The sequence below is a fragment of the Lagopus leucura genome, unplaced genomic scaffold (genome assembly GCF_019238085.1).
Source record: "Lagopus leucura isolate 7727_CA_CO unplaced genomic scaffold, USGS_WTPT01 Super-Scaffold_100001, whole genome shotgun sequence".
Lineage (NCBI taxonomy): Eukaryota > Metazoa > Chordata > Aves > Galliformes > Phasianidae > Lagopus > Lagopus leucura.
In genome coordinates, this window is record NW_024962262.1 from 37367262 (window position 1) to 37394408 (window position 27147).

A 27147-nucleotide genomic window follows, 5' to 3' on the forward strand; every position below is an offset into this window, starting at 1 on the left:
TGCCAGAGGCACAAAATATTGAAGGAAGGCATTATTTTCAAGAAAATTTTCTTTTTGACTACTGACTTGCCTTAAAATTGCAGGCAAGCAGGTAAATTACACTGCTGATAACTGACGTAAAAGAGATTTTATTCAGTTGCAAAGGAGTAGCAAAGAATTGCAATATATGTTGCAGGTTCATAAGAGAGCAATGAGGTTTAATTTTCTTTGGTAGCTAAATAACACAAAGGCCTTTCCAGGTTTAAAATGTAGGGATTACAGATATGTCTTAGTGCAGTATTCTTAACTTTTTACTGACACCACCATAAGCAATTTATAAAATCACAAAAAAAAATTCACAAATTGTCATTTCCACTTCACTTAGGTTGAGTGAACTGAGCTGAGATTAGGACAGATTGAAATACATACATTAGAAAGCCAACAGGAACATGACTCATTTTCTACCTGCGCTAACAATTTAGTACACAATTATAAACTCTTGATTAATAAAACCATAAAAACATTAACTTGTGACTAAAACCAAACTTCTTTAATATTTGAACTAAAAATTCACTCAAAAGGAAATAAAAATTTACAAGATCATAATTTAATTAAGTATTAATATAGTGTTTAAAATGTATTAAACAGGAATTAGTTATTTATACCTGACAGATTTTACTAAGAAGTATATGAATTAGTAAACTGACTTAGAAACTTCTAAAAACTGGAAAAAGTAAAAATTTTCCCTGGTTGAACATTTATTTATTTCCCTATATTGTTATTTAATCATTATGCTTTAACATAAATCACAGAATCACAGAACTGTAAGGGTTGGAAAGGACCTCTAGAGATCACTGAGTTCAACCCCCTTGGTAAAGCAGTTCCCTACAGCAGGTCACACAAGAAAGCATCCAAGCAGATTCTAAATATCTCCAGAGAAGGAGATTCCATAACCTCTCTGGGCAGCCTGTTCCAGTGTCCTGTCACCCTCACAGTAAATAAGTTATTATTCCTAACATTCTGATGGAACTTCCTTTCTACCAGTTTGTGTCCACTGCCCCTTGTCCTTTTGACCACTTGGCCCCATCCACTTGAGTCTTGCCCCTAAGACATTTATAAGTATTGATAAAAACCCCTCTCAGTCTTCTCCAGGTTTCTCATTCTTCCCTCATGAGGGAGATGCCCTCATCATCTTTGTCACTCTTTGCTGGACTCCCTCTGGAAGTTCCCTCTCTTTCTTGAACTGGAGAACCAAGAACTCAACACAGTACTCCAGATTAGGACTCATCAGAGCAGAGTAGAGGGAGAGGATCACTTCCCTTGACTTGCTGTCCACCTTTTTTTTATGCATCGTTGATATGATACCACTGAAAGATACCATTGGCCTTCTTGGCCACAGGGGAACACTGCTGACTCTTGGCCAGCCTGTCCACCAGGACACCCCAGTCCTTCTCTGCAGATTTCCTCTCCAGCAGGTCAGCATCAAACCTGTACTGATGTGCTTAGTTATTCTTTCACAGTGTAGGATTCTACACTTGCCCTTGTTGAACCTTATCAGATTCCTCTCCACCCAGTTCTCCAGCCTGTCCAAGTCTCACAGAATGGCAGCATGGCCTTCTGACATGTCAGTCACTCCTCCCAGCTTCCTATCATCAGCAAACTCACTGAGGGTGCACTGTCCCTTCATCCAGGCCACTGATGAAAATGTTGAACAAGAGCATTAAACTCCTGTCAAACCACATCATTAAACAGTATGATTTGAAGAGGTCTGTTTACAAAGTAATAATGTCCCAGAAAAATGAGAACTGCTAAATGCAAATTACATCTCAGTCCACTTCATGAACAAGTAACATTACTGGAGATTTAAAGAGGACTCCAAAGATACGCGGGCAGAGTAAGAGAATTATTGATTATCCATTGTGAAAAGGATAATCTCATTAAGAAAGAGGGAAATATTCATTTCTGTACTTGTTATTTATTGGGTAGGAGCAATCTGTATCGTTTTTGTATAAAGCAAGATTACAATGTTCCCATGAGATAAGCTTAAATTTGCACTGTTAATATGAATAAACTGATCTATTTATTTAGAAAAATGTATATCTGTGTATGAATTCACTGTCATCTGTTCATATGGAAGCTCTATAAAAGAATTTTTAATATCATTACACACAGAACCATTAATAATTACTTAGTGCTTTTATAACATTCCACTGTTCTTTCAAAAAGCACTGCTACATATAGTTTAATCTTGAAACCCCTAACGGCAAATCAAATCAAGGTAACATATCCAAAAAGTATAATCATGTATCTACTGCATTTTTTTTAAATGATATACACAAAAAATGTCATAAGTTTTAGGATGGGGATTATTAAAAACTCTTTGAACCAGAAAACAATAGGTTGTACTAAGTATTTCAGTTTTTCTTTAATTTTTTTTTTTATCAGTGTAACTAAGTGTTAATTAAGCGGGGACCTGCAGAAGAAAGAGCAGACATTTCCTTATATTTTCTTCTACTCTGTGTACAAGCACTTATACATCTGCAAGAATGCAAAAATGTGGAGAGACAGCAAAGGAAGAAATACACTGTTGTTTTGATTTTCTGAGATGAAGTTTTTTTCCAATTTGTATATATGAGAAAGACAAGAATCTTGTTCTGCCTACAGACTGCAAGATCTCATAATCTGGTATTAAATACACTTGGTAGTCTTAAGAGAAGCAGCTTGGAAAACTGATCTTCAGCCAGTGATACAAGAAAATAATCCCCAGTACTTTAAGGATATAGTCTATTCCCTTTCTAATTCAGCATTGCAGATTTACTTCTATAATCTGTATTTCAAAGCAGTGTCCCTATACTGGAGGTACTTCCTGCTTGGTTTTTTGAGTTCAAGGTTGAATTGGTCCATGACTTAAGTTTTATTGTGCACTTTTTTTCTTTTTCTTCTGTCTTGAATGGCTCTGCTACCATGAAACATGTAGACAGAAAATAAACTCTTATGAAATGACTCCAGAAGCTGGTTTTTAAGGAAATCAGTATATTTTGACACTGATGCAAGACAGAACACAGAAAACTGCCATAAATGGTGACTTAACAAACTCTTATTTGAGAGACCATCATATGAATATTGTTACCTTGCTTCTCTCTAACTAGTATGACTCAAACCTCTCTTTAGCAAGAACAAAATCAATACAAATAGCTGGTGAATATCTCTGGAGAGAAAAATAATAACTGAGCGTTTGTCCCACCGTGATTACACTGGTTCTCTGGCTATTTAATCCGTAAGGTTTAGCTACTAACCAGAATCTAAGTAGAATTATACTTGTAGCACCTACCAAAAAATAAGCAGATAGTTAATTCATAAGGAGTAAATGCTCTGAGTGTTTTGATGATATGGTGGAGGGTCAGCAGTGACTATATCAGCTCCTCAAGAGCTCTGTGAAATATATAGTACCTGTTATTCACCTCCAAAAATTAAAAGAACTCTACAAAATCTCAAAAGAACTGCAAAGGTCTGCTGGGTTTTGAAGGACCTGAGTTAGTTTTGATGGAAACATACCCTAAAACACCTCAAAACCCATTGAAAGGACTTTCAGTCTCCAGAGCTAAAGATTAATTTAAAAAAAAAAAAAAAAAAAAAGGAAAAAAAAAAAAGAGTTTTTAAATACATAACCTTAAAGTGAAATAAGAAATAAAAACAAATCTCTCATCACATGTGTGTTCTTGCAGTGACATCATGACACATTTTTAATCTTCCTTTGCTTCCAGTCCATCTCCCTCAGCATAAAGAACTGGTTATACATCTACCTCCAGTACCTTTTTAAAGTCTATTCAATTGACAGGCTCACTTTGCCCTGATTCTCACATTTCACTTCCTGCTTACTATATTCTTCAGCCCAGCATCTTTTCTTAACTGTGTATCTTCACCTAAGTTGAGCAGCCAGGAAGACACAAAACTGCACTCCTATCTGTTGTCCAACTCTAATACTAAAACACATCCATAAACCTAAGTAAATAAAACAAATAAAAAAAATATCAGTCACATATGTTCTCCTTTAAAAATTATGGAAAAGCTCAGATTATCTTTATCTTTATCTTAACTACACCTTGTAGCTACCAGGGAAATAATGGTCTGTAATTTCTGGCTGTATGCAACAAACCAAAACAACTAACAGCTTATCAGTATATTTTGTAGAGCAGTGACTCAGAGTGAAGATCCATAGAAGTTCTGAATGTGTGTTTTCTTCTATGATGTGTAATACAAAACTGGCAAAACCAAAACTAGAACCAAAACAAACTCCTCAAGCCTGCTGAATCACAATTCAATGATGATAGCTTCTCTCTTCGCTGTTTGCTTGGTCTAAAACAGATACAACAATATCATTACCTGCCATGTCTGGACTTTTCTCTTAAATAGATGATCAATTACATATACGAAGACACTAAACAAAACAAATTCCACAACTTGTAATTGGTGTCTTCCAAAGTCCAAACAAGTGAGATTCCACTGACCATGTATGGAGTCTGCATCTGAGCAAGTTACCCTGAACTCCTTATCATAGAATCATGGAACCATAGAATCATAGAACTATCTGCCCTTTTAAAAAGTCCATCCCCAGCCTTCTTGTAGTCCCCCTTCAGATACTAGAAGATAACTATAAGGTCCCCCCAAAGCCTTCTCCAGGCTGAAGATCCTAGCTCTCAGCCTGTCCTTGTAGCGGAGATGCTCCAGCCCTCTGATCATGTTCATGGTTCTCCTCTGGATCTGCTCCAACAGCTCCATGTCCTTCTTGTGTTAAGGGACCCAAAACTGGATGCAGTACTCCTGGTGGGGTCTCACGAGAGCAGAGTAGCGGGACAGAATCACCTCCTTTATCACCTCCTGCTGGCTATGCTTCCAGGATACAACTGGCCTTCTAGTCTGCAAGCACACATCTCTGGCTTATATTGAGTCTTTCCTCAACCAACACCCCCACATCCTTCTTCTCGGAACTGTTCTCAAGCCATTCTCCACCAAACCTATATCTGGGCTTGGGATTGCCCCTACCCAGCTGCAGGACTTTGCACTTGTACCTTCATATTGGCGAACAGAAATGGACAGCTAGAGGTATGACTTCACTCTTCTATAAAGCAAAGGTCAAAAATGCATTAAGAAAATTACACCCAAGAGAGCTTATTTATCCACCCAGAACAGCCATCGTGCAGTGCTCAGCACAGTTTGTTCTCAGGAGATACGGAAGTTTTTCGATGAACCTTTCCTTCCTAGAGCAACTTCAGCCTATCCCAGACTATTCTGTTTGGATTGGATTTATGATGTGACCCAAATAACCCTCTCAAGTTCTTATATGTTTTTTGTTTCTTTTTCTTTTTAGGAGACCCACCTATACTATAAACAAATGCTGCCATATGGGCACAACTAAGTTTAAACTAGTTTGCTTAGCATCCTAATCTGTCAACTGTTGATGATTCTCACAACATTTTCCACTCCACCGTTCACTTGGAATCTTGTCCTGAAAACTCCTTTGCAAAACACAGCATTCAACTAGCGTGTTTTAAACAGAAATCAATTCCATTCTCTGGATTCATTTGTTTGTACTGCAGCAGCACCCTGTTAACCCCTGCAGAGACTGACACTGCTCTCAGAAGGGCAAAAAGGCATGCTTAGGAAGTACAAATTACACTGCTTTCTGAATATTAATATTAAATTCTCTTATTGCTTCCTGCATCTTTTTTATACCAAGAACTTAAATGTTACTGAAGCTGAAAGATTACAGATTGAAAACAAGGAAATTCAAACCCAGGATTTCCACAGCAATTTTCTTTTTTTTTTTTTTTTCAGGTTACTTTCCAGTAATAGCACCAGTATTAGCAGGTATCACCAAGGAGCTGGAACAACTGATGTAAATTTGACAATGTGTCCTAAATGACAGCCTTCAACTGAATGTTGCCCTTTGCTTCCTTCAGCTTCACATCTGGCACCTCAGCTTCCGAGGGTGAGAGCAAGGTTTGCTGAGTCCAGCAGCAGGCCAGGCAGTGCCCATCTCCACCAGAAGCAGTGCTGAGCTCAGCTGGCACCCACTCAGTTTAATCCCATCAGCACACAAACACGCTTGCACACTAACTTCAAACTTGTTTTGTTTTCTAACAGTCATGAGCTCTTACAGGAATAATTTGGTACAGTGCCTGCAGGTTACTCTCTGTTATCTTCACCATAGATGCTGCAGTGCTTTGTGTACAATCCTATAAGTGAAACCTTGTATGGTTTACCATTACATCACATCTCACATGCATATTTACATGTATCTCATAACAATTAACTACAGCATGAAATACTTAACACTTCAACTAGTTCAAATTAGGACCTCTCCCTCTCCTAAAGGTAGCCAGAAAAAAATAACAGAAAGGATATTTCTAATTCATAAAACAGTCATGTTCACCAGAGCTTCCGTGGTATGTGAAGTACATGAAGGACATTGAACTGTTGGAGCAGCTCCAGAGGAGTGCCACAAAGATGATCAAAGAGCTGGAACAGCTCTCCTATTGGAACAGTCTGAGAGCTGGGGCTCTTCAGTCTGGAGAAGAGAAGGCTCTGTGAGGATCTAGTGGCGTTCCAGTAGATGAAGGGTGCCTACCAGAAAGCTGAGAAGGGACTTTTTAAAAGAGCAGGTAGAGACAAGAGAAAAGGAAATGGCTTTAAACTCAAAAAGGGTAGATTTGGACTATGTATGAGGAAGAAATTCTTTACTGTGAGGGTGATGAAACACTGGAACAGGTTGCCTAGAGAGGTTGAGGCTGCCCCCTCCATGGAAGAATTTGAGACCAGGCTGGATGGGACCTTGAGCAACCTGGTCTAGGGGGAGGTATCCCTGTCTATAGCAGGGGGGTTGGAACTAGTTAATCTTAAAGGTCCCTTCCAACCCCAACCATTCTATGATTCTATGATTTTATGATTTTTTTTAGAGGACTTTGGAACAGTTCTCTATTTTTACACACAGAAAATAGCAGAAATCCCTGATACAGACCTTGTTCAAATTTGATACACAAGCCACATTCACTTTTCTACAGAATGCAAGGGCATATTGTAGGCTTTGATTATTCTTTATTAAGTTCTTCATTAAAACCAATGCAAGAGGCCCTGTCAAGCAGGCTACACTTCATTTTTCTAAGAACTTATTTTTAGTGGTATGCAAAACATGGATTTACCAGAGAAGGAAGACCAGGAAAGCGGAAAGAGAAGTTAAAAGCTCTCATCACCCTGACTAATATACTGTCATGCTTCTGGTGACATGATGGCAGCACGCAGCCTCTGGTGCAGCAAACACCCTCCCCTTTTTCTTCACTCCCCATTTGCTTTCACACTGCAGCTGTTCTGTGCTACAAACTTACAGCAGGTTTTTCTGGTGCATTTTTTTGCAAACAAACCAGAACTCTGCTGCTTTATAATCAGAGTATAACTTTAGCTATTTCTAGGGAACATAGCAAAGCAGCAAAGAGAGCACAAAACATGGGAAAGCAACTGAGCAACGACTTTGATTTCAATGAATTCTAAAGATCATGGCCATTCCCTATCTGAGGTAATCATTGGGATTTTGCCCACTGTAATACCAAAGCAAGAGAGATGTTTATTGGGTTTTGCTTTTTTTTTTTTTTTTTTTTTTTTTTTTAAATTTTAGATGTTTCCTCGTGACAATGAAGTAGAGAATTAGTAGCAACTCATGTTACACAGGATTGACACAGCTCAGAAACTATTCACAGCAGCTAGAAAATATTTACACTGTATGCCTTTAGGTTTCACAAATGTGTGCACTGAATTTCTTTCTGAATGGACAGAGAACCCAGTGCTAAAGACAGAAGTCTACATGATGTATGGGAACAGTGATGTTAGTCACTATATTTGCAACAGAAGAAAGACATATCTGATTCTTCAAATCACAAGGAGATGCCTGAAATAGGACAGCTAGCCTTTGTTTCCAAAACAAAAGGGCCACATTTTTCTTCAAGAATTAAAGGAAAAATAAAATAAAACAAAATTAAATTAAATTAAATTAAATTAAATTAAATTAAAAAGCAGCAAAAAACAGACTAAAAGCTTTGCCATTCTTCTCTAATAGACTGAAGTGGGCAATGCTGCATGATTTCTCCACTTTAAAATAAATAAACAAAAATGTAAGTCATTTCTCATATCACAACTATATGATTTAGTCAAAGAGCAAAAATTTCATTTAAAATGTTCAATACTGTTATTTTAAGGTTAAACTGACTTATAATTCAAATTTAAAAGTTACTTCAAAACTAGAAGAAATAATTAAAAATTAGAAAATATCTGTCTGAAAACAAAAGGCTTAATCCAGATTGCTTCTAGCTTCTCTTAATTGTCCCACAATCCTGTCTTTGAAAACTCTTTTGTTGCTATGAGTTCTAGCTGCCCACAGATACCCAGGCAGATCCTCAACACCAGAATCAGTATCACTCTCACATTATAGATAACTAAGCAGAAGCACAAGGAGGATGTCCAAAGTGGCAATAAAAATGAGGTTTTCTGCACCTCAGTCAAGGATATAGAACCCCTGTACAGAACGCTGTACAGAAGGATGTACAATGACCGGAAAAGATACAGTTAACAAGTAGACAGAAACCACAATTTACAAGCGTGTCAGAGACCAGTTACTGCCCTGAATTTACGTTAAACTGAATGTGTTCATTGGTATAATATAACAGTAATATTCCCACCGTTTAGAGAAACTGAAGAGTTTTAATAGAGTAGCTTCAAATAGGGGAGTTGAGGCAAGGGAAGAAAGCTTGTCACCGTTAATAAAATAAATGGATGTCAGCAAAAATACGCATTATCAGAAGCTTTCTATCTCTGTAGCAGAATGACAGCTTATAAAATCTTTTCTCAGCACTTTAATATGTACTGATGAATGCAACTGGAAGGAGAATAAATTACACCCTCATCAACAGTTTCTAGACAATTCTAAATAAAATAATCTGCTTTCAAATTATATTTTGGGCAACTCATGCTAACTACTGGATTTGCGTGGTTCAGAAAAGATAATTTCTCAGCGGAATTATCCCCTTTGAAAACTCACAAAGCATTTCTGTGGCAGTGTTTACATATTGGAAAGATGCCTAAGACTTCTCTCAATCTTCTGAGACAATTAAAGCTGATCTAAACTGGAAATCAATATGAAGATTACCTTATATAGTATTGGGACACCAACAAATGTCTAAAATATTGAAGTTTTCAGAATCTCTTAAATAACTAAATGCCTTGAGTTTCTTCCACAAAAATTGTCTGTACTCTATTAGTGTTAAATGAAGACAAACGTTAGTGATAAGAGCTAAAATTAAGATCTACTTCTTCCACCATAAAGCACTCCTTCTTCATTATAAGCCATGCTTCTCTGTGAGAAAAAAATCCTTTTCTCTCTTCAGCTCTACAGGGCTGGGGACTATAAGAAGCAGAGCAGCCACTCCAGTGCAAGGGCAGGTCCCCCAGCGGCTCAGTCTCACACTCTAACAGAGAGTCTGTCTAGGAGATATCAAGAGCTTGGTTTTGGGATCTGTAGTATTTTCAAGGATCTAAGCTCTCTTCAGGCAAACTCTTCTAGACTAGACTTTGGAAGCAGAGACATCAACTTTTCTAGTCTAGCAGATATCTGATCTAGTCTTCCAAGGCTCCCTTCACAAACACTGAAGCCATTTGCTTCAAAATGACACCTTTTCTTTCACTGACTGCATGATAGTCAAAATATGAACCTGTAAGATGGTCAAGTATTGCTGTATGTATGTAGGAAACATTTACAATATGTGATTTGAGTGAATCTCAGAAGAAACTTCATGGCTACCAACATTTGATGGGTTGGAAAGCATACTGCAACTTCAGTGGAATAAAAATATCCCAGAAAAAATATTCTGATTAATGTTAAATGACCACAACAAACAATTCATGATGTAGTAGATGACTGCACTGAAACTTCTCTGCCAAATGTGAGTCGTATGAATACGATCAACGTCAAAACCCTCTGAAATGCTACCATGAAAGCAGAATGTTTTCAGATAAATGCTGTCTTACACAGAAAACTATTTCCTCCTAGGGAAAGCAGGAAAATGTCTTTACTCAGTAATTCTGGTTCTCTCCAAAGCACTTAAGATGACTGTCTGAGGGGATAACAGAAGTCTGAAGAAAAACATGGGAGTAGTAAATGTTTCACTAAAGGTGTACCTGAGGGGGAACAGACTGTCAGCATTCCAGAAAAATAATTATTTCTCTGATCCTGAATAGATATCTTTCTTATATAGTTGTTGAAAAATAACTTGATGTGATCCTTCAGAAGCAATAAGCAGATTGCATAAACATTTAGCACCCTATCACAGTGTATAACAGTGCCACAGGCATTCAGTTCATCCAGGGAAAAAAAATACCTGAGTTACTCACAGAGGAATAACTAACAATCTGGCAGTAAGTATTCTCAGTGGAGATACAGGTGAAAGCCTTTTTGTCAGAACCAAAGCGAAAAGGAAGTTAAACTTGAAACTTCTATGTAGAAAGAAGAGTGCTCCAGCCCACATCTGTTTGATACACCCTGGGGATCAATAAAAAAAAAAATCTCCTGCCTCAAGACACTTTTCCAACAAAAAGTTTTAACAAAAGTGTTCTGTACTGATGGAAGCTTGGAACTTATCCAAACCTGATAGAAGAGTAAAGTTGTTTCAGATAAAATAAAAATATCAGTCCAGTGAGCAATGAGTTACAAACATAAAGAGCAAAACAAAATGCAATTAAATATAGCCCAACAAAAAACCATTTTGAATAAGTCACAAAATTAATTACCTAGATTTTCTGAAGAATCTCTTATTGAGACTCTAGAGTTGTAGCAGGGCAGAGTTTCAAATCTGCCATAATAGTAATAGCTAATCTCAAATTTTTCATGAACACAGATGCACCATTCCATTCTCTTCAGCAAAGGCGAAGCCTACTATCGCTGTCCTCAATTAAATGTAAAGCTGCTAAACTATGTACCATACTTTGCTCTGCTTACTTACAATGACTGCAAAGATGAGTAAAGTTTTGAAGTTACACAGCTCTTGATGTTAAAGGTAGTTTGTTGCTGTACCTCAACATCTGAAGTTCAGCATGCTAACCTATACTTGATAGAACAGGTCCTCTAAGAATGTATGCTAGATAACCAATGCAATGTACTGAAATCTGTCTGAATGCTGAGCATGGTTTGTTTTAGATTCAAGTCAATAAAACACCCACCAAGAGAATGATTTGAGTTATATGTTAAATTATGTCTAATTTCTTATGAAACAAGTAATGATTAATCATTGACACTTAGAAAAAAATAAAATACATTTCAAATGAAAACCTTCAGTATTTATTTGCAACAGACTACAGTTTAAAGAATCAATAGGTACACTTTGGTATATTTAAAATGAATGTCAACTTAAAGGAAGACATGGTTTAGATTCAGCTTTAAAATGTAGAAAGATAAGTAATTGTGTTGGTTTTATTCTTTGGAAAGAATTATCTATTTTAGTGCTGTAGAAAATTCTATTCTTTTTAAATTGTGAAATAAATGACCTTTTATCTGTGAGATTACTGGGAAGGATGTGTTTGTTATAACCGTCCCTCTCAGTTAATGAATTTATAAAATTAGTACTAGGGTCATTCTGGCTTCTCAAAAGGATGAACACAAACATTCCCAGAAATATTATCTTTCTCTCTCCTCAAAGTACGAATTACAGAAAATAAATAACACAGTATACAGCTTTGACTGTAACTCACTACATCTTATGCAGCTTGCATGGCTTCCCTGCTCAGAACTCTACCAAAACAGTGCTATTCTCTCAACTTACACCAAGTCATTGACTTGCACCATCACTTAGTACCCTTTTCGAGATCCTTCTCCCTTGGAATATCACATTCTACTGCAAACAGCATGAAGCTACTAAGGACCACCAACAGTGAAGTATAGTAGACTTTCATTGTCAGCTAACTGCACTTGGAAGTAGGAAATCAGGAAAGGAAAAAAAATCTGGAAATGGAAATGGAAAGATTGATTAAAAATGAAAGCAAAGAGTGATTATGGGATTTTAGGTAGTGATGAGATATCTCCTGCGAAATTCCACTAAGTTCCTTCTATGCTGTTAGCAAATAAAATCAAATTAGCAACGTGGACCATATTGAGGATGTATTAGCAATTTGATCAGATCATTGCTCACTGGTACATTTCAGCAGTAGTGTAGAAAGGGGTCAGGTGTAGAGGTCATAAAAGGTTGTGTCATAAACATCCTGAGCATTAGAAACACTGAAGTTTGTGATGATAAAGCTATACTGTTAAAACCTACAAATGTAAAGAAGACCAGAAGGACATCAGAATCATATGCAACTAATGCACATAAATATGCTTTTTCTGCAAAGTGTTAAACGCACTTTTTCTTTATCAAAAGTCTGTTCATGTATACATCACTGCCAGGTTTACTTCTAATTTGCAGTAATTGCTCTCAAAGCCTCCTTTGCTAAGTACAGCAACAGAATGAAAAGCAAAATCTTCAGCTCAAGACGGCAAAATGTGAATCTCAGCCTTAAAAGATACATATAGCTTCTAAACCTATAGAAATCAGGGAAATTGATTCAACATGTCTGAGTTTGTTTATCAAAATCTATATAAACTTAAATTAGAGTCAGTTGCAGTTTCCTACCTAACAGAACCAGAACCAAGTAATTACAGTTTATTTTGCCTTCACAGAACTGAAAATTTTAATAGCAGAAAGCTGTAAGAAGAATGAACACAGAGAGATACAGTGAGAATAGAGTAATAAGCTTGCACTTCAGAGCTGTTGCAGACAATTTCCAGCACTGCTCATCATTAAATGCCTCTTCACTCATAGTGAAACCTGACTTTGCTGCCAGCTCCAGTCCACTGACCAAAATTACATAATTGCCATTAAGTACTGTATCACAAACAAACTATTATTCCCCTTGGTTATGTTTTCACACATAAAATTGTAGGAGCATAGCAGATAAGAGGAATTACACAACTAGTAAAATAAAAGTTAAAGCTTGTCTGTTTCATGTTACAGTACTTTTTCATTGCTTTATAAATCTACTGTAGTTTTCTTTAGATTTGATACACATTTTATTCTTTTCTCTTGTGTAATGAGATATCTTACCAATATGGCTAAATAGTCCTGCCCAGACAGGATGTGCATATCAAATGTGACTGGAATCACTGTTCTGATAAAATAGAGAATAGAGCATGCTTAGCAGTATAAAACCCTCCAAAACTAAATGGTGATTTGTTTTCCCAGATGACAGCTTTGTTTAATAAGTTGTTTATACTCCTACTACTCTGATTTCCAAGCTGCAGCTTTTAGGCAGCCAGCACAGTTCCAAAGCACTGTTATGTTCTACAGTAAGGAACTGCTTATAAAGCAAACCGCAAAACACTTCTCTATTTTTGGGGTGGTTTTTTACGTGGTCTCAAAATGTAGGCACAAGGTAGCATGCTTTCTAGCAGTTTAATCTTTGCCAAATCAGAGTTAAGAATAATTATGGCCACATCGACACCGGAGAAAGATCCTTACCAAAATTTCAGGTGCTTATGGAAGCAACATTCTCATCACATATACTTGCCACAGTCATACAGAGGAGCAACTCCAGAGAGGTTGTAGATGCCCCATCCCTGGAAGTGTTCAAGGCCAGGTTGGATGGGGCCCTTGGCAGCCTGGTCTAGTATTAGATATGAGGTTGGTGGCCCTGCCTGTGGCAGGGGGGTTGGAGCTTGAAGATCCTTGAGATCCCTTCCAACCTAAGCCACTCTATGATTCTATGATTCTATGATTCTATGATCTAATATCACAGAATCACAGAATCACAGAATTGTAGGGGTTGTAAGGGACCTCCAGAGATCATCGAGTCCGACTAATATCATAGATGATCTGCATGTGTTATGTACCAGAGTCACATTCTGCTGCTAGGAAAGTCAAAACAACTTCTCTCCCTTCCAACATTTTTCACATTTAATTTGCAGACAAATAGTTACCCAATTATAAGTGGCATGTAATCACTATGATACCTGCCTAGCAAGGTTGTGGATGCCCCCTCCCTGGAAGCATTCAAGGCCAGGCTGGGTGGGGCTTTAAGCAACCTGGTCTACTGGGAAATATCCCTGCCTATGGAAGGAGGTAAGAACTATATGATCTTAGGAACCATCCAACACAAACCATTGAATGATTCTGTGATATGATAAGTGAACAACAGCTCAACACATCGTGGCTATCTCTCCTTCAGTTTTACATAAGTATCACTGAAGGATGACGAAATAAATCCCTGTAACTTTGTATTGAGTATTGTGATGTCTGGAGAACTACTTTGTATCCTTTCGGAAACGCCTCTGCTGAAATTTGAAGGAAAAACTTGTGGCAAGATTTTTTCAGAGCTATGGAGCTCGTATTTCTCCTGTGGGAATGCAAATGGGAAAATTTCTATCCTGCTCCACATACAGGGTCTGAATGACCCCAATAAAGAAAATTAATTCATTCTTCTCATCTTCTACTAAAACATGAGCTTAGATACCAGGAAAACAAAACAAAACAAACAAACAAAACAAACAAACAAACAAAAAAACCAGACAAACCAACAATATTCAAAATGAATTCACCAACCAACTACTTAACAGCTGTTCAAAAATCACTGAACAAGTGGAGAGAGGAGAATCAACATAGCAAATCACACGTTCCAAATGCAGAAAGTCCAATTTCATCCAGTACTCAAAAAAAATAAGGTCCAGTCTTTCGTGAAAATTTTCTCCTGAATCTTAGCAAAGAACACAAGACCAAAATAGCCTGCTATTTCAATAGTTGTCCCCTAAAGACACTTCAGTTTCTGTGATAGTGGGCAGTGGAGTCCAAAACTGTGTAAGTTTCATGCTACTTACAGGAAAAAAAGAAAAAAAAAAGCCTTCACAGGGATTAAAATTCAACTTTACAATCAAATGAAGACATTCAGGACTCACTGAGCTGTCAACATATTAGAACCACTGTGTGAGACATTGCTGATACTATGGCAGAAGTGAAGAAACATTTTTTCACCTCCTACACATCTATGACATATCTCTAAAAAAGAACACTGTATGCCGCAATCTTTTGGACTCAGGAGGAGAGCTGTGCCATTAGTGCTCAGGTGTTACAGCTGCACTGCTTTAGAGATAAAACAGCACATACCAAAACTGTTTGCATGTGATAGTAGAAACCTATCTGGAAATCAACTGGAACTGACACCATTTTATAAACATAAACTGTTATTTAAAAAAATACATGCTAATGAATAGAAAAGAAATACTGTTTATATGACAAGTCCTATCTGTAGTCTTTCTTGTCACCTTTTCTATGATTAATGGCAACAAAGATACCTAAAAAGTAACAAAACTTTTATGATTCTTTAGGTTCTGAAAGTTGGTGGTTTCCCTACCGTAATTAGGAACTGAAGTTAATCACACTAGTTACATGAGTAAGAAGCCTAAATTCAAATATAACTGCTCCAAACAATTCATGAATACTAATATCAGCAAATTACAAAAAAATAAAGTTTTCTTTTTACATCTTCACTTAATCTATACATAATTGCTTAGATGCATTTAACATACCCTTTCCACACATCAACATTGTTTAATTTTCTTAACATTTAGCCAAAATAGCTGTGAGTGCTTTTGGAATAACAGCATCAGTAATTTACTAGCACTTCCAATAATTACTAGCAATGCGTTTCCCCTTTAAATACTTATAATCCTTTTGCTACTTAAGTATTTGTTAGAAAAGGGAAGACAACAGGCTTATCTTACATTTATGTACCATAGCTATGTTAAAAAAAAAAAAAAAAAAAAATTTTCAACAGAAAATTTTAAAAAAAAAAAAAAAAAAAAAAAAGCCAACTGCAAATAATAATAAAAACAACAACAACAAAAAAAAAAAACGCAATACATGATACAAAGTTAGTAATGAGCAGAAAAATCCACACAGTTAAGAATCTTTACGTGTAAACATATTATTTCTTAAGATCAGATTCACCATGTAGCCTATGCATGTACCATTGGGGATGCTCAAACACCAGATTTGCTAATTGATATTATTGGAATTCTGCAAGGAAACTGAATTTTAGTATATCAGTTTCCAAATTCATGACTGTTTATCCACAACAAACATAGAATAGAATCTGCCAGGTAACATCCAGCAAACTAGCAAACAACCTTAATAAGCCATCAGAATTGTTTGCTTATGCTACTGGTTCATTTCAAACATTATATCTTCAACACAAAACCTTGATAAACAGATATTGCAGATGGATGGACTTAACTGTACTGATTATGATAAAAATATTTTATATTTACAGAGCATTACATTCTAACTTCACAAAGATTTCCAGAATCATGTGCATTACATCAAAAGATCTGTTTTTAGAGTAGTAACAGCACATCCTCACTGTATTTCAACACCTACAAGCTACTTAGACAACAGAATTTGCTGAAAAAATTTACATCCAAGAAAAGGACAAAAATGCTAATTTTCTTACTTGTATACAAATTGCAAATTTGGGGTCATCTGACCTGTAGAGCTAGATTAAAAAATCTGCATCTGCTTTTTCTTAAGAATTGCCAGTAAAAATCATTATTGAGGCTCTCTGGAAACGGGCCTCTCACTTATTTTAGCACAATTATTTGGACACCAGAATTAGAATGGTAGTTCGTTCTTCCTTGTTAGAAAACTAAAATGTTAGTAGAAGCAATAACGAAGTGGGATTTACCAATCTAATGTAGAAGACTTGAGCTGCGAAGGAACTTCTGTGCAAATCCATTTTCAGAGAGAAAAAAAAAGGAAGAAAAAGGAGATTCTCAGAAACCAGATTGTTTATCTTAGCTATGCTAATAATGAAGGCTTCATTTTTTAACATTTATTAAAAAGGTATAAATCATCTGTGCGCCAGACTGTTTGGAGATTGAGATAAACATTTTATTAAAGAAATGAAAAAAAAATTATCAGTAGAGAAGACTGCTGCTGATGTATTTGACTGGCAATAATTTTCAAGCTTGTTCCTTAGGTGGAACTCACATATTTCAATTTATTAAAGCATACATAAGCTAAGTTAAAGAACGTGTATTAGAAACAAAAAAGACTTGCATTTCTTTAGACTACCTTCATTGTTAAAGATGATGCTCTCTCAATCTTTTCAACTTCAGGAACAGTTTTCTATCTACAAATTACTAAGGCATCCTGTGGTATCTTATGATCAGTCCCATCTCTTGACATAGTCATGATCCAAGATAAGTGAGAAGATCATGGGAAGATATTAACAGCAGGATAAATCCATTATTATTTTTTTGTGTATCCCCAAATGTGTGAAGGAAAAGATCAACATACATAAGTCTTCATCCTGTAATCATGCAAGCAAAAGCCTAGTGTAGAGCATGTATAATGGACTAATGCCAGAAGTACAACTTCAGGTACAAGCCTGATCAGTCAAGCCAGACAAGGCTTGCAGTGAACATGTGGAGCCTAGTTAAAATCCAGGAAAGCCATCTTGCTCTGCAAACCTCTTACATAAAAAAAGAGATTCTATAGCTGGGGTCTTATGTCTGTTGGCTCAACTATCACAATTTAAAATGCTCTTCAGAACAAAATACTACACATTTCATGTGTATTTGTTCTGATTACATAGCAAGAAAAGTGAAATAAAGAAATAGAGCAATGAAGTTCAAGAGTTCATTTATTTTGTAGTCACTGGAATACAGATAACAGCGGTAAATTTTTCAACTCATCAGAATTTTGTATGAAGGGATACAAAGTACTAATTAAGGCTCAGGAATTCAAGTCTCAGTTATACATAAACTATGCAGTTGAAAATTAGAGAAGCATCTGTTTAAGCTGGGACATTGACAATGCATAAAGCAGTTAAGTGTGCAAATAACTATTCAGTAAGCATTGCAAATTTTTGAAAAAAGTTATGAACTATAGTCTATGAATTACAGAATTTAGGTTACAAGAAAGAATCACTGGTGAAAAATCCTGCTTCATCGCAATTATGAACATATCAAGTCATTAGAAAACTATTCTGAAGCACAAAAAGAAAAATCATAGATTAAAACATATATACAAAAAAACCACACAAACATCAAATTTGCGTATAATCTCTAACATAGTCTCTAACATAGTCTCTAATAAACAGACTAGCCTTTTGGAATAACTAATAAAATTCATACACAAAATTAAGTTTGCTGTCATGCGTTAGAAATCTTTCAAAGAAAATATAAGTATCATACTGAAATAGACTTACTCATTGCGCTTACTGTGAAAATACGCTTTTCAAGAAAAGCATGAACATAATATAGGTACTACAGATATATAATGATTACACACACAGTTACATTTAAACCAAAAATATACTGTTTATTATCACCAAAGTTTGAAACAAATATTTGCATTTCAAAAACATTTTCATTCATACGATAGAAAATCCTACAATAAAAGGTTCGTATTTTTGGTAAAAAATACTGGTAATTAAGAACTTTAATCAGTACAATGCTCTCGAAGTGCACATTCTCATCCAAACTAAACTGTAAATATCTGTGTCATGTTAGTTTGCTAAAGAAGACCTTGGCAGCAGCTCCTACCTCTAGGTTTATCATTCATAAGAATCTCCACTGTGATGAAACCTGCTGACCTTTTCTTAAGTCAGTCTAACCTGTCTCTTTGCAAAGAGGCTTCAAAATCAGTAGTAAAAACACCCTGAGGCTTGAAAAGTCCTTTGTCACTGGGACATGAAATTCTATTCAGCTTTACCTACACAATGAACCATTAAAATATGGGCTAGTTAAAAAATTATACTATAATGAATTTCTTTCTCTCATTTGCATTTTAAAAAGCCCTAATCCTTAAAATATTCCTGCAACCAAGAAGACATGTTTTGTGGAGGCAGGCTTCACAGTAACAAAGTACAACTACACGTTGGCTACATCTTGGAATTTTTATTTATTTATTTATTTATTTATTTATTTTTTTTATTAACCTCTAGAGAGAAAGACTTCTTTTGTGTTTCATAACCCAGAAACGTTCCTACATGGAATAATGTACTTGATGATACTTAAAAAAACCCCACTGAGTTATATCATTTGGTTACGCCAATTAGTGCCCATCAGCAATCCAAACCTGTGCTGTAAAAGCAAAGTACCTCCAATGCCATTCAAATTGTCTAGATCTGGGCAATGGGTTAGAAGAAAGACCATGGATTTTAATTAAATAATTTCATTGCATCCTAGAAATTAGCATAGATAGGATATATTTCACGTTCCCATTCCAGTCAACTTGGTCCAGCTTCATCTATATAGACCTTACTTAAACAAACAGTGTAATTTTTATTAGCTTATATTCACCATTTTACTGTGAATAGCAACTGAAACAACTTTGCATACTGAAAACCTTGAGGTAACAAAATTTCTCTATGTTTTTCTACTTCGTACATACATTTAAAATTTATACCAACATTTTATCATTTATTTCTTTCAATTTTGTGTTAGTCTTTCTTTGAAAGAGCAAAGTTCTCAGTTTTCTTTGTTTTTATATTTATTCATTTACTGAAACATCAATTTAAGTGATGTCATCTATTTAAAGGTATGCTGTAATCATAGTGTGTTTGTAACACCGAATCAGACTTTGAGCTCTAAACTTGACTACGTTTGCCTCTTGCTCCAAGAAAGTATTATTAAATCCAGGCACCAAAAGCCAGTTTCTGTCTTAGCACCAGGAAGAGGTGTGTTCCTTTATTTTCATTCCCAGAAAAAAAATACACTGTAAGATCAAAACTTTATCACGTCAAGGTGATCCTTTGATTAATACAATTGAAATGCAAACATAAATATGCAGAAATATTATCTGCAATGCAATAAAAGTAGGTTGCCGATTTTAGGCCTCAATAGAGAAATTCAGAGCTTTTCTAATTTTCTCTTTTTTTTTTCAAACATTGAATGCAGTGTAATCTGTTCTTTCCATTTTCACACCACTCAGAGTGTGGCAGAATGTAAGATCTGATTAAGCACTAATAACTTGAGAAAACAAAAAAAAAATAGCAGTTTCAAAGACATTCAGAAAAAGCTGATGACACAATGAGAATAAATGGAACTGGGGTGTACCTTCCTACATATCACTGTCTACTATTTGCCAAAGATAAAATGAGCTTACATACAACCAAGCAAGATAGGCTTCTGTATACTCTCAAATAAATGAGCATCTAATCTCACCCTTCTGTATATATTCAAGTTTCTAAGTTTGGAATCTAAAGAAAAATACTTCAATAGAAAAATTTTCTGCAGTAAACATTTTTAATTAGCTTCATATTTCAATTTATTTCTGATATTCATAAATTACAGCTTTAAAAATTCATTATTCAAAATGATTTTAAGCTCTCATTTTTTATTTGAATCAAATGAATACTTCAATACTTGAAAAATACAGGACTTCCACTAATAGATTATATATTATTAAGTCTTTAAAAATAGCACAGAAACCTGACAACACCTAAAACATATCCATCACTACATTATTACGAGTGAGAAATTGCACATCCCAAAATCTCCCTGAATATCTCCATTTACCAGATATCTTATTTCTATAATATGTAAGTTTAATAGGTATGATAACTGATACACTTTACAAAGACAGATTGCTACCTGTGGATCAGAACTCCCTGAACTTTGGAGATATGGCAAGATTACACAACAGCAAAGAGTTAATTTGCAAATAAATTTTTAAATCAGCAGTTACAAATTGGAAAGAGTGAAAAGCAATGACTGTTAGTAGGAAAAGTGAAATGTTGTTCTCTCCAGTTTTGTATATACCCCAGGTATGCAAAAGTCTTGAGGCAAGTAAATGAGGGCAAGTGTTTATCAAGGAAAAAAAAAAACCAACAGAAAACTACAAAAAACAAAAACACACTGTACTTTACAGATGAAACAAACAAGGAATTCAAGCCCAAATAGCCCAAATTATGTTTGCCATTTCAAAGTTCTTTTTCCCAATTTCTTCCCAAAAACATGTCATTCTTCACTTTTAGAGCCACCATGACCATTTAGTATAAGAGAATGACAGTCCAGCCATCACTATATTTTCTTTTAAAGCCTCTGTTAGCAAACACAGAATCTATGTGAAATACTGAATGCATGGGAAAAAAAAAAAAACTTGACACTGTCTATTAAACTGCAAGATACATATTTAAAAAATGAGTTTTAAATATGCTTAGAATATTCTACATGAGAAATGGCCCATTTGTACATTATTAATTAGTGATGATCATGCAATCCTTCAGATAGATTGGCAGTAAAGATATACGTATATTTTAGATATATATTGATAAAATTAGGTCTGTAATTCCAGAAGGGTTGTAGGTTAATCAATCTCATTAGAATAAAAGTATTCAAGAATAAATAATACCAGTTAAATGTCCAGCAAAAAGACATGCATCTTCTAGGTCACAGATGATGCAAAGTGCTTTAGTGAACTGCCTGAATAACTAATTCTGAATACAGTCACATAGGAAAGTGAAGCTACAGGTTTTGGTCCAGTGAAACACCAAAAAAACAGATCATCCAAAGACTGAAGTTAAATGATTGGAATAATGTACACTTTCCTGAGTTTCAAGAAATTAGGTGTCTCCACAAGCATGCACAAATCTCCTTTTCATTCCACACTTGGGAGAGCTAAAAACTTATTCAGATGCTATGTAAATGGAGAATTATTTTACATCTGAGAATATGGACCATTCCCACATCTGCCTCAGGACATCACTTGATATACTCAGGAATTTTTCAAAAATGCTTTCTTTGGAGACGCAGTAAAATCTAACCAGTGTATTTTCTGAACATGTTCCCTGGGTCTCTCTTGCTCATAAATATTAATAAATACTAGTATTAAAAATAAGAGGCCAAGTCATTCAATTCATATATACACTATAAGTATAAATTTATTAGTCTGAATGTGGAAGAAGCACAGAGAAACAATAAAGACTACCCTTGGTTTTTAATTGATTTAAATGTTGCATATTTTCCAATAAAATAATCTCAAGAGACTTAATTAACCAAATGATGATCTTTTCAAATGAGCAAAGAAGCTACATTTGTAGATGAAAATATAGGCTAAGAAGTCAGAATTGGCAGCAGAAATAAGCATACATTTCTAATCTCTTGCACTGAAGTAGCAAGAGGTAAAGCACTTAATTCTGTTTCCTCTTGTTAATGGATAGTCCCAGGTTCTATAAGGTTATTTCCCATAACAACCCAACATCTCATCTGCCAAGTATCCCAATTGTGATTATATTTACATAATTTGGGAAACAAATAGAACTGAACAATTTCTCATCTAGAAGGAGCAGATGATTTATAATTGATTGACGTCTGGCATCAATGTCAAGCAATATCTTGGCTTCATGGAAATTAATGACAGTGGCTTCTTCATCAGATGACAAGAAGAATCAAAAGAAGTTGAAAGAAATTTGAAATATCATAATACTAAACAATACAAATCAAAGTTGCCTAAGGTGAATGAAAGTGGCTTCATTCACTTGTTAGCTTACCAGATAAGTCCTCTGCAGAAATCGCTTTGATTGACAGTTAAATTCATTGATGAAGTTTTAGAAAAGCTGTTTGTAACTCCCACTGCATCTATCAGTAGAGCCAATATGTAAGCTAATACAAGTATTACCCTTTACCCTGAGCGAGTTTCTGGATCTATCTTTAACACTACCTTTCCTAAGTGTTAGTCACTCAAAATGTATTTCTCTTGATATTTTACTATGTCCTTAAGGGACAAATTATGAACAAAAAATCAGTAATCATGACAGAAAAAAAAATGCACTTAGTTATGGATACATAAGATTTTAATTTGTCTTGTATCTATAATTACTTGAATTGTACACTAATCACACCCAGGAAGAGTATTAATGAGCATTTTTAGGAAAAGTTTAAAAATAAAGTGTATTTTCAAAAGTTTGCTAACATCTTGTGTGCATATATTGTAAATTAACAGAAAAGAATAAATGTGTATTTTGAATTTAAAAAGCGACATCATTGGTTTTTGTTGCCTGATTATTTCAAAAACATTTATTTTACATATGAAAGTACTTTACTAAGTAAGCACTTCATTCTGTGAGCCTAGCTTTTGCTGGTATATGTAACAAATACTTAATATGTTCTTCTGTACTTCCACGTGAAAAAGCTACGGACTGCTTGTCACATCTCGGTTAGCTCATTTCCACAATGCTCTCATGTCACCTTGTATATCATCCACATAAGGTCTATTTGTCAAAATTCCATTGTGCCTTTCTGACAACAGATGTTTTGAAATGCATCCTGTTTTGCTTAGCAAAGACTTGTTCGGATGTGTTTGACAGTAAATTTCAGTGAAGAATTCAACAATCATTTATTTAGGTAAGCTAACAAGTACTGGAAAGCATTTAAAGCAATTGACTTCTGTTTGTTTCTACAGCTTCCCTCCTAAATAACACGTCTCTGAAACCACAGGTACCCCAAATATCACACTACGTGTGATGAACATATGAAGTCAAAAGTGTGATAGCATTCTCTCAGCAGGAATACTAGGATGAGCACTAATTCCAAGACTTGAGCAAAAAAAGATGAATAAACATGATTGTGTCTCCATCTGAGTGATTCTTAGAGGAAATAAACTCACAGGTTTCGTACTACAGGCTTTACAAGTGTATACTCCTTGTTGTGATAATCCATTTTCAAATCATCTGTATCAGTGGTATGGGTTACAGATCAGATGCATACTAATCCAGTTCTCTTATGCAAGCGTGACACAAGGTGTCTTATGGGAAAGAAAGAAATGAAAAAAAAAATGTGTTTCAAAGTCCATTGTAAGCTCTACCCTACCTAAGAAAATTTTTGTCATTTCAGTACTGTGAGGAGTGCATCTCCTTGAACAGCACAGTCAAACACAGTTTTCCACCAAATAAGACTGAACAGGTGGTCCAGAACAATTGTTCAGTTAAGAATATCTCTTTCTAAACTTATTTTCATAAACAAATATCACATACATGAATGAATTCAATATTATAAACCAAATACGTTAGTCTTATCATTAAGCTCATATGCTGACTGCCTAAAAATAAACCTGCATAGATTTTGCCACTGATATGCAGGGATGGTGATAACTCATCATCCCTGTACCACTGCTCTATCTAAAAGAGGCAAGATTAGAATTTAATAGAAGTTATGAGGAATAGTTCCTAAGTAATAAAGCCATGTTAAAAAAAATGGATTAATTGTATAAATGTATGATATTTCAAATACGAAGCATGGGGAAAAAAAAAAAAAGAAAAAAAAGAAAAAAAAAGCACAGGAGGCATCGATCAGAGCAGATCATTAACTATGCTTCTTAGAATTATCTTCCAACCCAACTTATAGAGGTGATTTAATATTATTATACTATACATACCAATCTACAACACATGGTGGCATTCTCTAATGTTAGTAAGAGTATAGCTTCTATGTGACCGCTGGCTGCATTATCCCTGTTTTGAGTTATATCTAAGATTTTCACCCTTTTTGACACAATTATTTTGTTTTAAAGCTACTTGTTTCCCCAGGATGAGTACAAAATAAGTCATCACCAGTTCTGAACACTGTTGAATATCACAAAATAAGAACGACCAGGGAAGTAGTCAAGTCGTCACTTAAGTCCTTTTATTTCTAGGGTCCTGACACAATGTACTGCCAAAACACAGACCACATGGTACCAGTTTTAGACATCTTGGACTTGTTGACTACTTGCGATCCATGCGGGAGAAAAACTGTTTGCCAGACTTCCTTGTCTATATTGATAGGCCTTAACTGGGGAAGAGCAGTTGGAAGGCAGACACATAGAAAGGGATGCAAGCATGGGCTCCCAAAGCTGCCAACTATGACATATTTCTTGCTTTGGCAGTTCAGAAGTTACTGTTTCTTGCTGCTTAGGGCAACATGGAGCGGGCACTGGGTAGCACGGCTGAAGACTGCGCCGAAAAACCAGGTAGGCAGCTTATCAATGGGGACTCATTAGCAACGGCTCCGGCAGGTTGCCATCCCAGACACCGGACGTTTGGAAAGCTTTCCGTGCTGCGTACTATGCATCCTCAAAAACACACCAAAAGAAAGAAAAGGGGAAGAAAAAAAAAAAGTGGGGGGGGAGAAGTGGTGATAGAGGTGCAATCAAGTATGACTCGCTTACATCTGTCACCTCGCTATGGGAAGTGCCCGAGCCCCGACTCCCCCAGCCACAACGCGAACCCCGGGAGGGGCTGAGCGGGGCGCCAGCGGCTCGCCCTGCTCGGAAGTTGGTGGCCACAGGTTGCCCGCTCCCGCCCGCCCCCCGGGTGGGTTCGGCCACAGGCACGCACCTTGGCGCCGCAACCGCCGCTTCTTGAGCCCGAAGATGCGGACCTTGGAGAAAATATCCACCAGGTTACCGTTGCAGAGCCCGCGGTTCTTGCTGGGGCTGTTCCGCCTCCTGCTGGCCGAGGGCCGGTCCCAGTGCTGCTCCCTCGCCTGCCGCTTCTGGCGGATCAAGCCGCTGGCTATGGCCGCTGCCATGGCTGTTCGCCGGCTCGCCCACGCCGGCCGGCGCCGCGATGGGCAGGGTGCGGGCGGCGGGGCGCTCAGCCCCGGCGGGGCCCCATCCCCGAGGGCGCGGGCGAGAGGGCGAGGGAGCCTCCTCCGGGGCGAGGCGCGGCTGCGGAGGGCCCCCCCTGCCCTGCGGCCCTCGGGAGCTGCTCCCGCCGCGGGTCACCGCATGGGTGCCCCGCCGCCCCTCCCGCCCTGCCCCGGCGCCGGGCGCCCGCTCGGGCGGCGGCTGCGGGCGGAGCGACGCGGAGCGGAGCAAGGCGTGCTCGGGGCAGAGCCGCGCTGAGCGGCGCCCGGTCGGGCCGGCGGCTTCGCCTCCCCTGGCTGCCCCTTAGCCCCGCGCTGCCACCGCCCGCTCGCCCGCCGCTGCCATCGGCGCAGCTGGGGCGGCTACCGCCGCCTCTTCCAGGCTCCTGCCTGATGATTGCCAAGTGCTTCGGAAATCAGCATCTGGAGAGAGCAATCTCCTTCTGGGAGAGCTGTAATCACAGCTCTTCAGTCCCACCCCGCTCCAGCCTCCCTACACGCGCACACGCACACACACGCGCACCGCTGGAGCTTTTTTGTCCTCCCGAGCTGAGGGGCGGCGAGGGAAAGGGGGTGGAGGAGGAACGGTAGAATAAAGGAAGAGGGGCGGGGGTGCCTCTGATGCCGATTTCTGGTGCCATACGGCGAGGTCCCAGCAGATCCTCCGCCAGCAACCACCGCTCTCCCTCAGCTTTCCGGGCCGCCCCGTGCAGGGCTTCCCGCAGGCAGAGGAGGACAGCGCCGGGCGCTGCCGGAGGCACACGTGGCCCTGCACACAGAGGCACCCTCCTCACATACAGGCACCTTGGCACGCCCTCTCACCGACTCCCTGCCACCACGTACACCTCACCCTGCTCCTTCGAGCCGCTGCGGGGGCTGCACGGATCTGCCGCCCTCTCGCTCGCCGTGTCTCAGGCCGCCAGCGGGGCTGTTGCGCAGCGCTACGAGAGAAACTCAGATCTCAAGGCTGAGAAGTGGGGGTAGCGGTTAGCGAAGGGGGCGGACCGCAGTCCCGGCCCACGCGGGCCCCTTCTCGCACCGCACCGGGACCAATCCAACGGTCCAGGGGGTTCTGCCTCATGGGAAAGATTTGGGGTGATGAGGTACACCTAGGCAGCTGTGGGGACCTTTCACCGAAACCAGCACGTGCCTATTGTCTGAGAGAGGAGATCACGAACAGGCTTCTAACTCAGAACATGAACTCTTTTCCAAGGTTTCAGAAATGCTGAAGGAGTTTCCCAAGACATCATCCACAAGCAGACACAACCACTGCATCACCAGCACTGTGTAAAATTCTTTCTAAATGCTTTTTGCAGTTAAACTTGCTAAACACAGAAAGTCTAACGAGTCTCTGCCCCAAGGAGTTCACAATATGCTACACATAATAAATACTATCTAAAATGCAACAACTCATCTATTTTCTTTGATTCCTCATTTCAAATAAGGATTCAATGTTTTTCACGCTTTCTACCAGTCTA

The 27147-nt window shown here is 37.6% G+C and overlaps 1 protein-coding gene across 7 annotated transcripts in view; it reads right to left on the minus strand.

Moving 5' to 3' along the window:
* Window positions 1–27147, minus strand: part of FGF14 (fibroblast growth factor 14) — a 393469-nt gene that overhangs the window by 119411 nt on the left and 246911 nt on the right. For 2 of the 7 annotated variants that reach the window (XM_042867556.1, XM_042867557.1), the window contains one exon: window positions 16783–16819. The exons of 4 other annotated variants lie outside the window; for them this stretch is intronic. Coding sequence is in view for 1 of the 3 variants with exons in the window: in XM_042867552.1 (XP_042723486.1) it covers window positions 25420–25612 (193 nt within the window). In the remaining 2 variants the exon portion in view is untranslated. Of the gene's footprint in view, window positions 1–16782; window positions 16820–25419; window positions 25613–27147 lie in introns of those variants that run through there. One more of the 7 variants, XM_042867552.1, reaches the window with a different exon arrangement.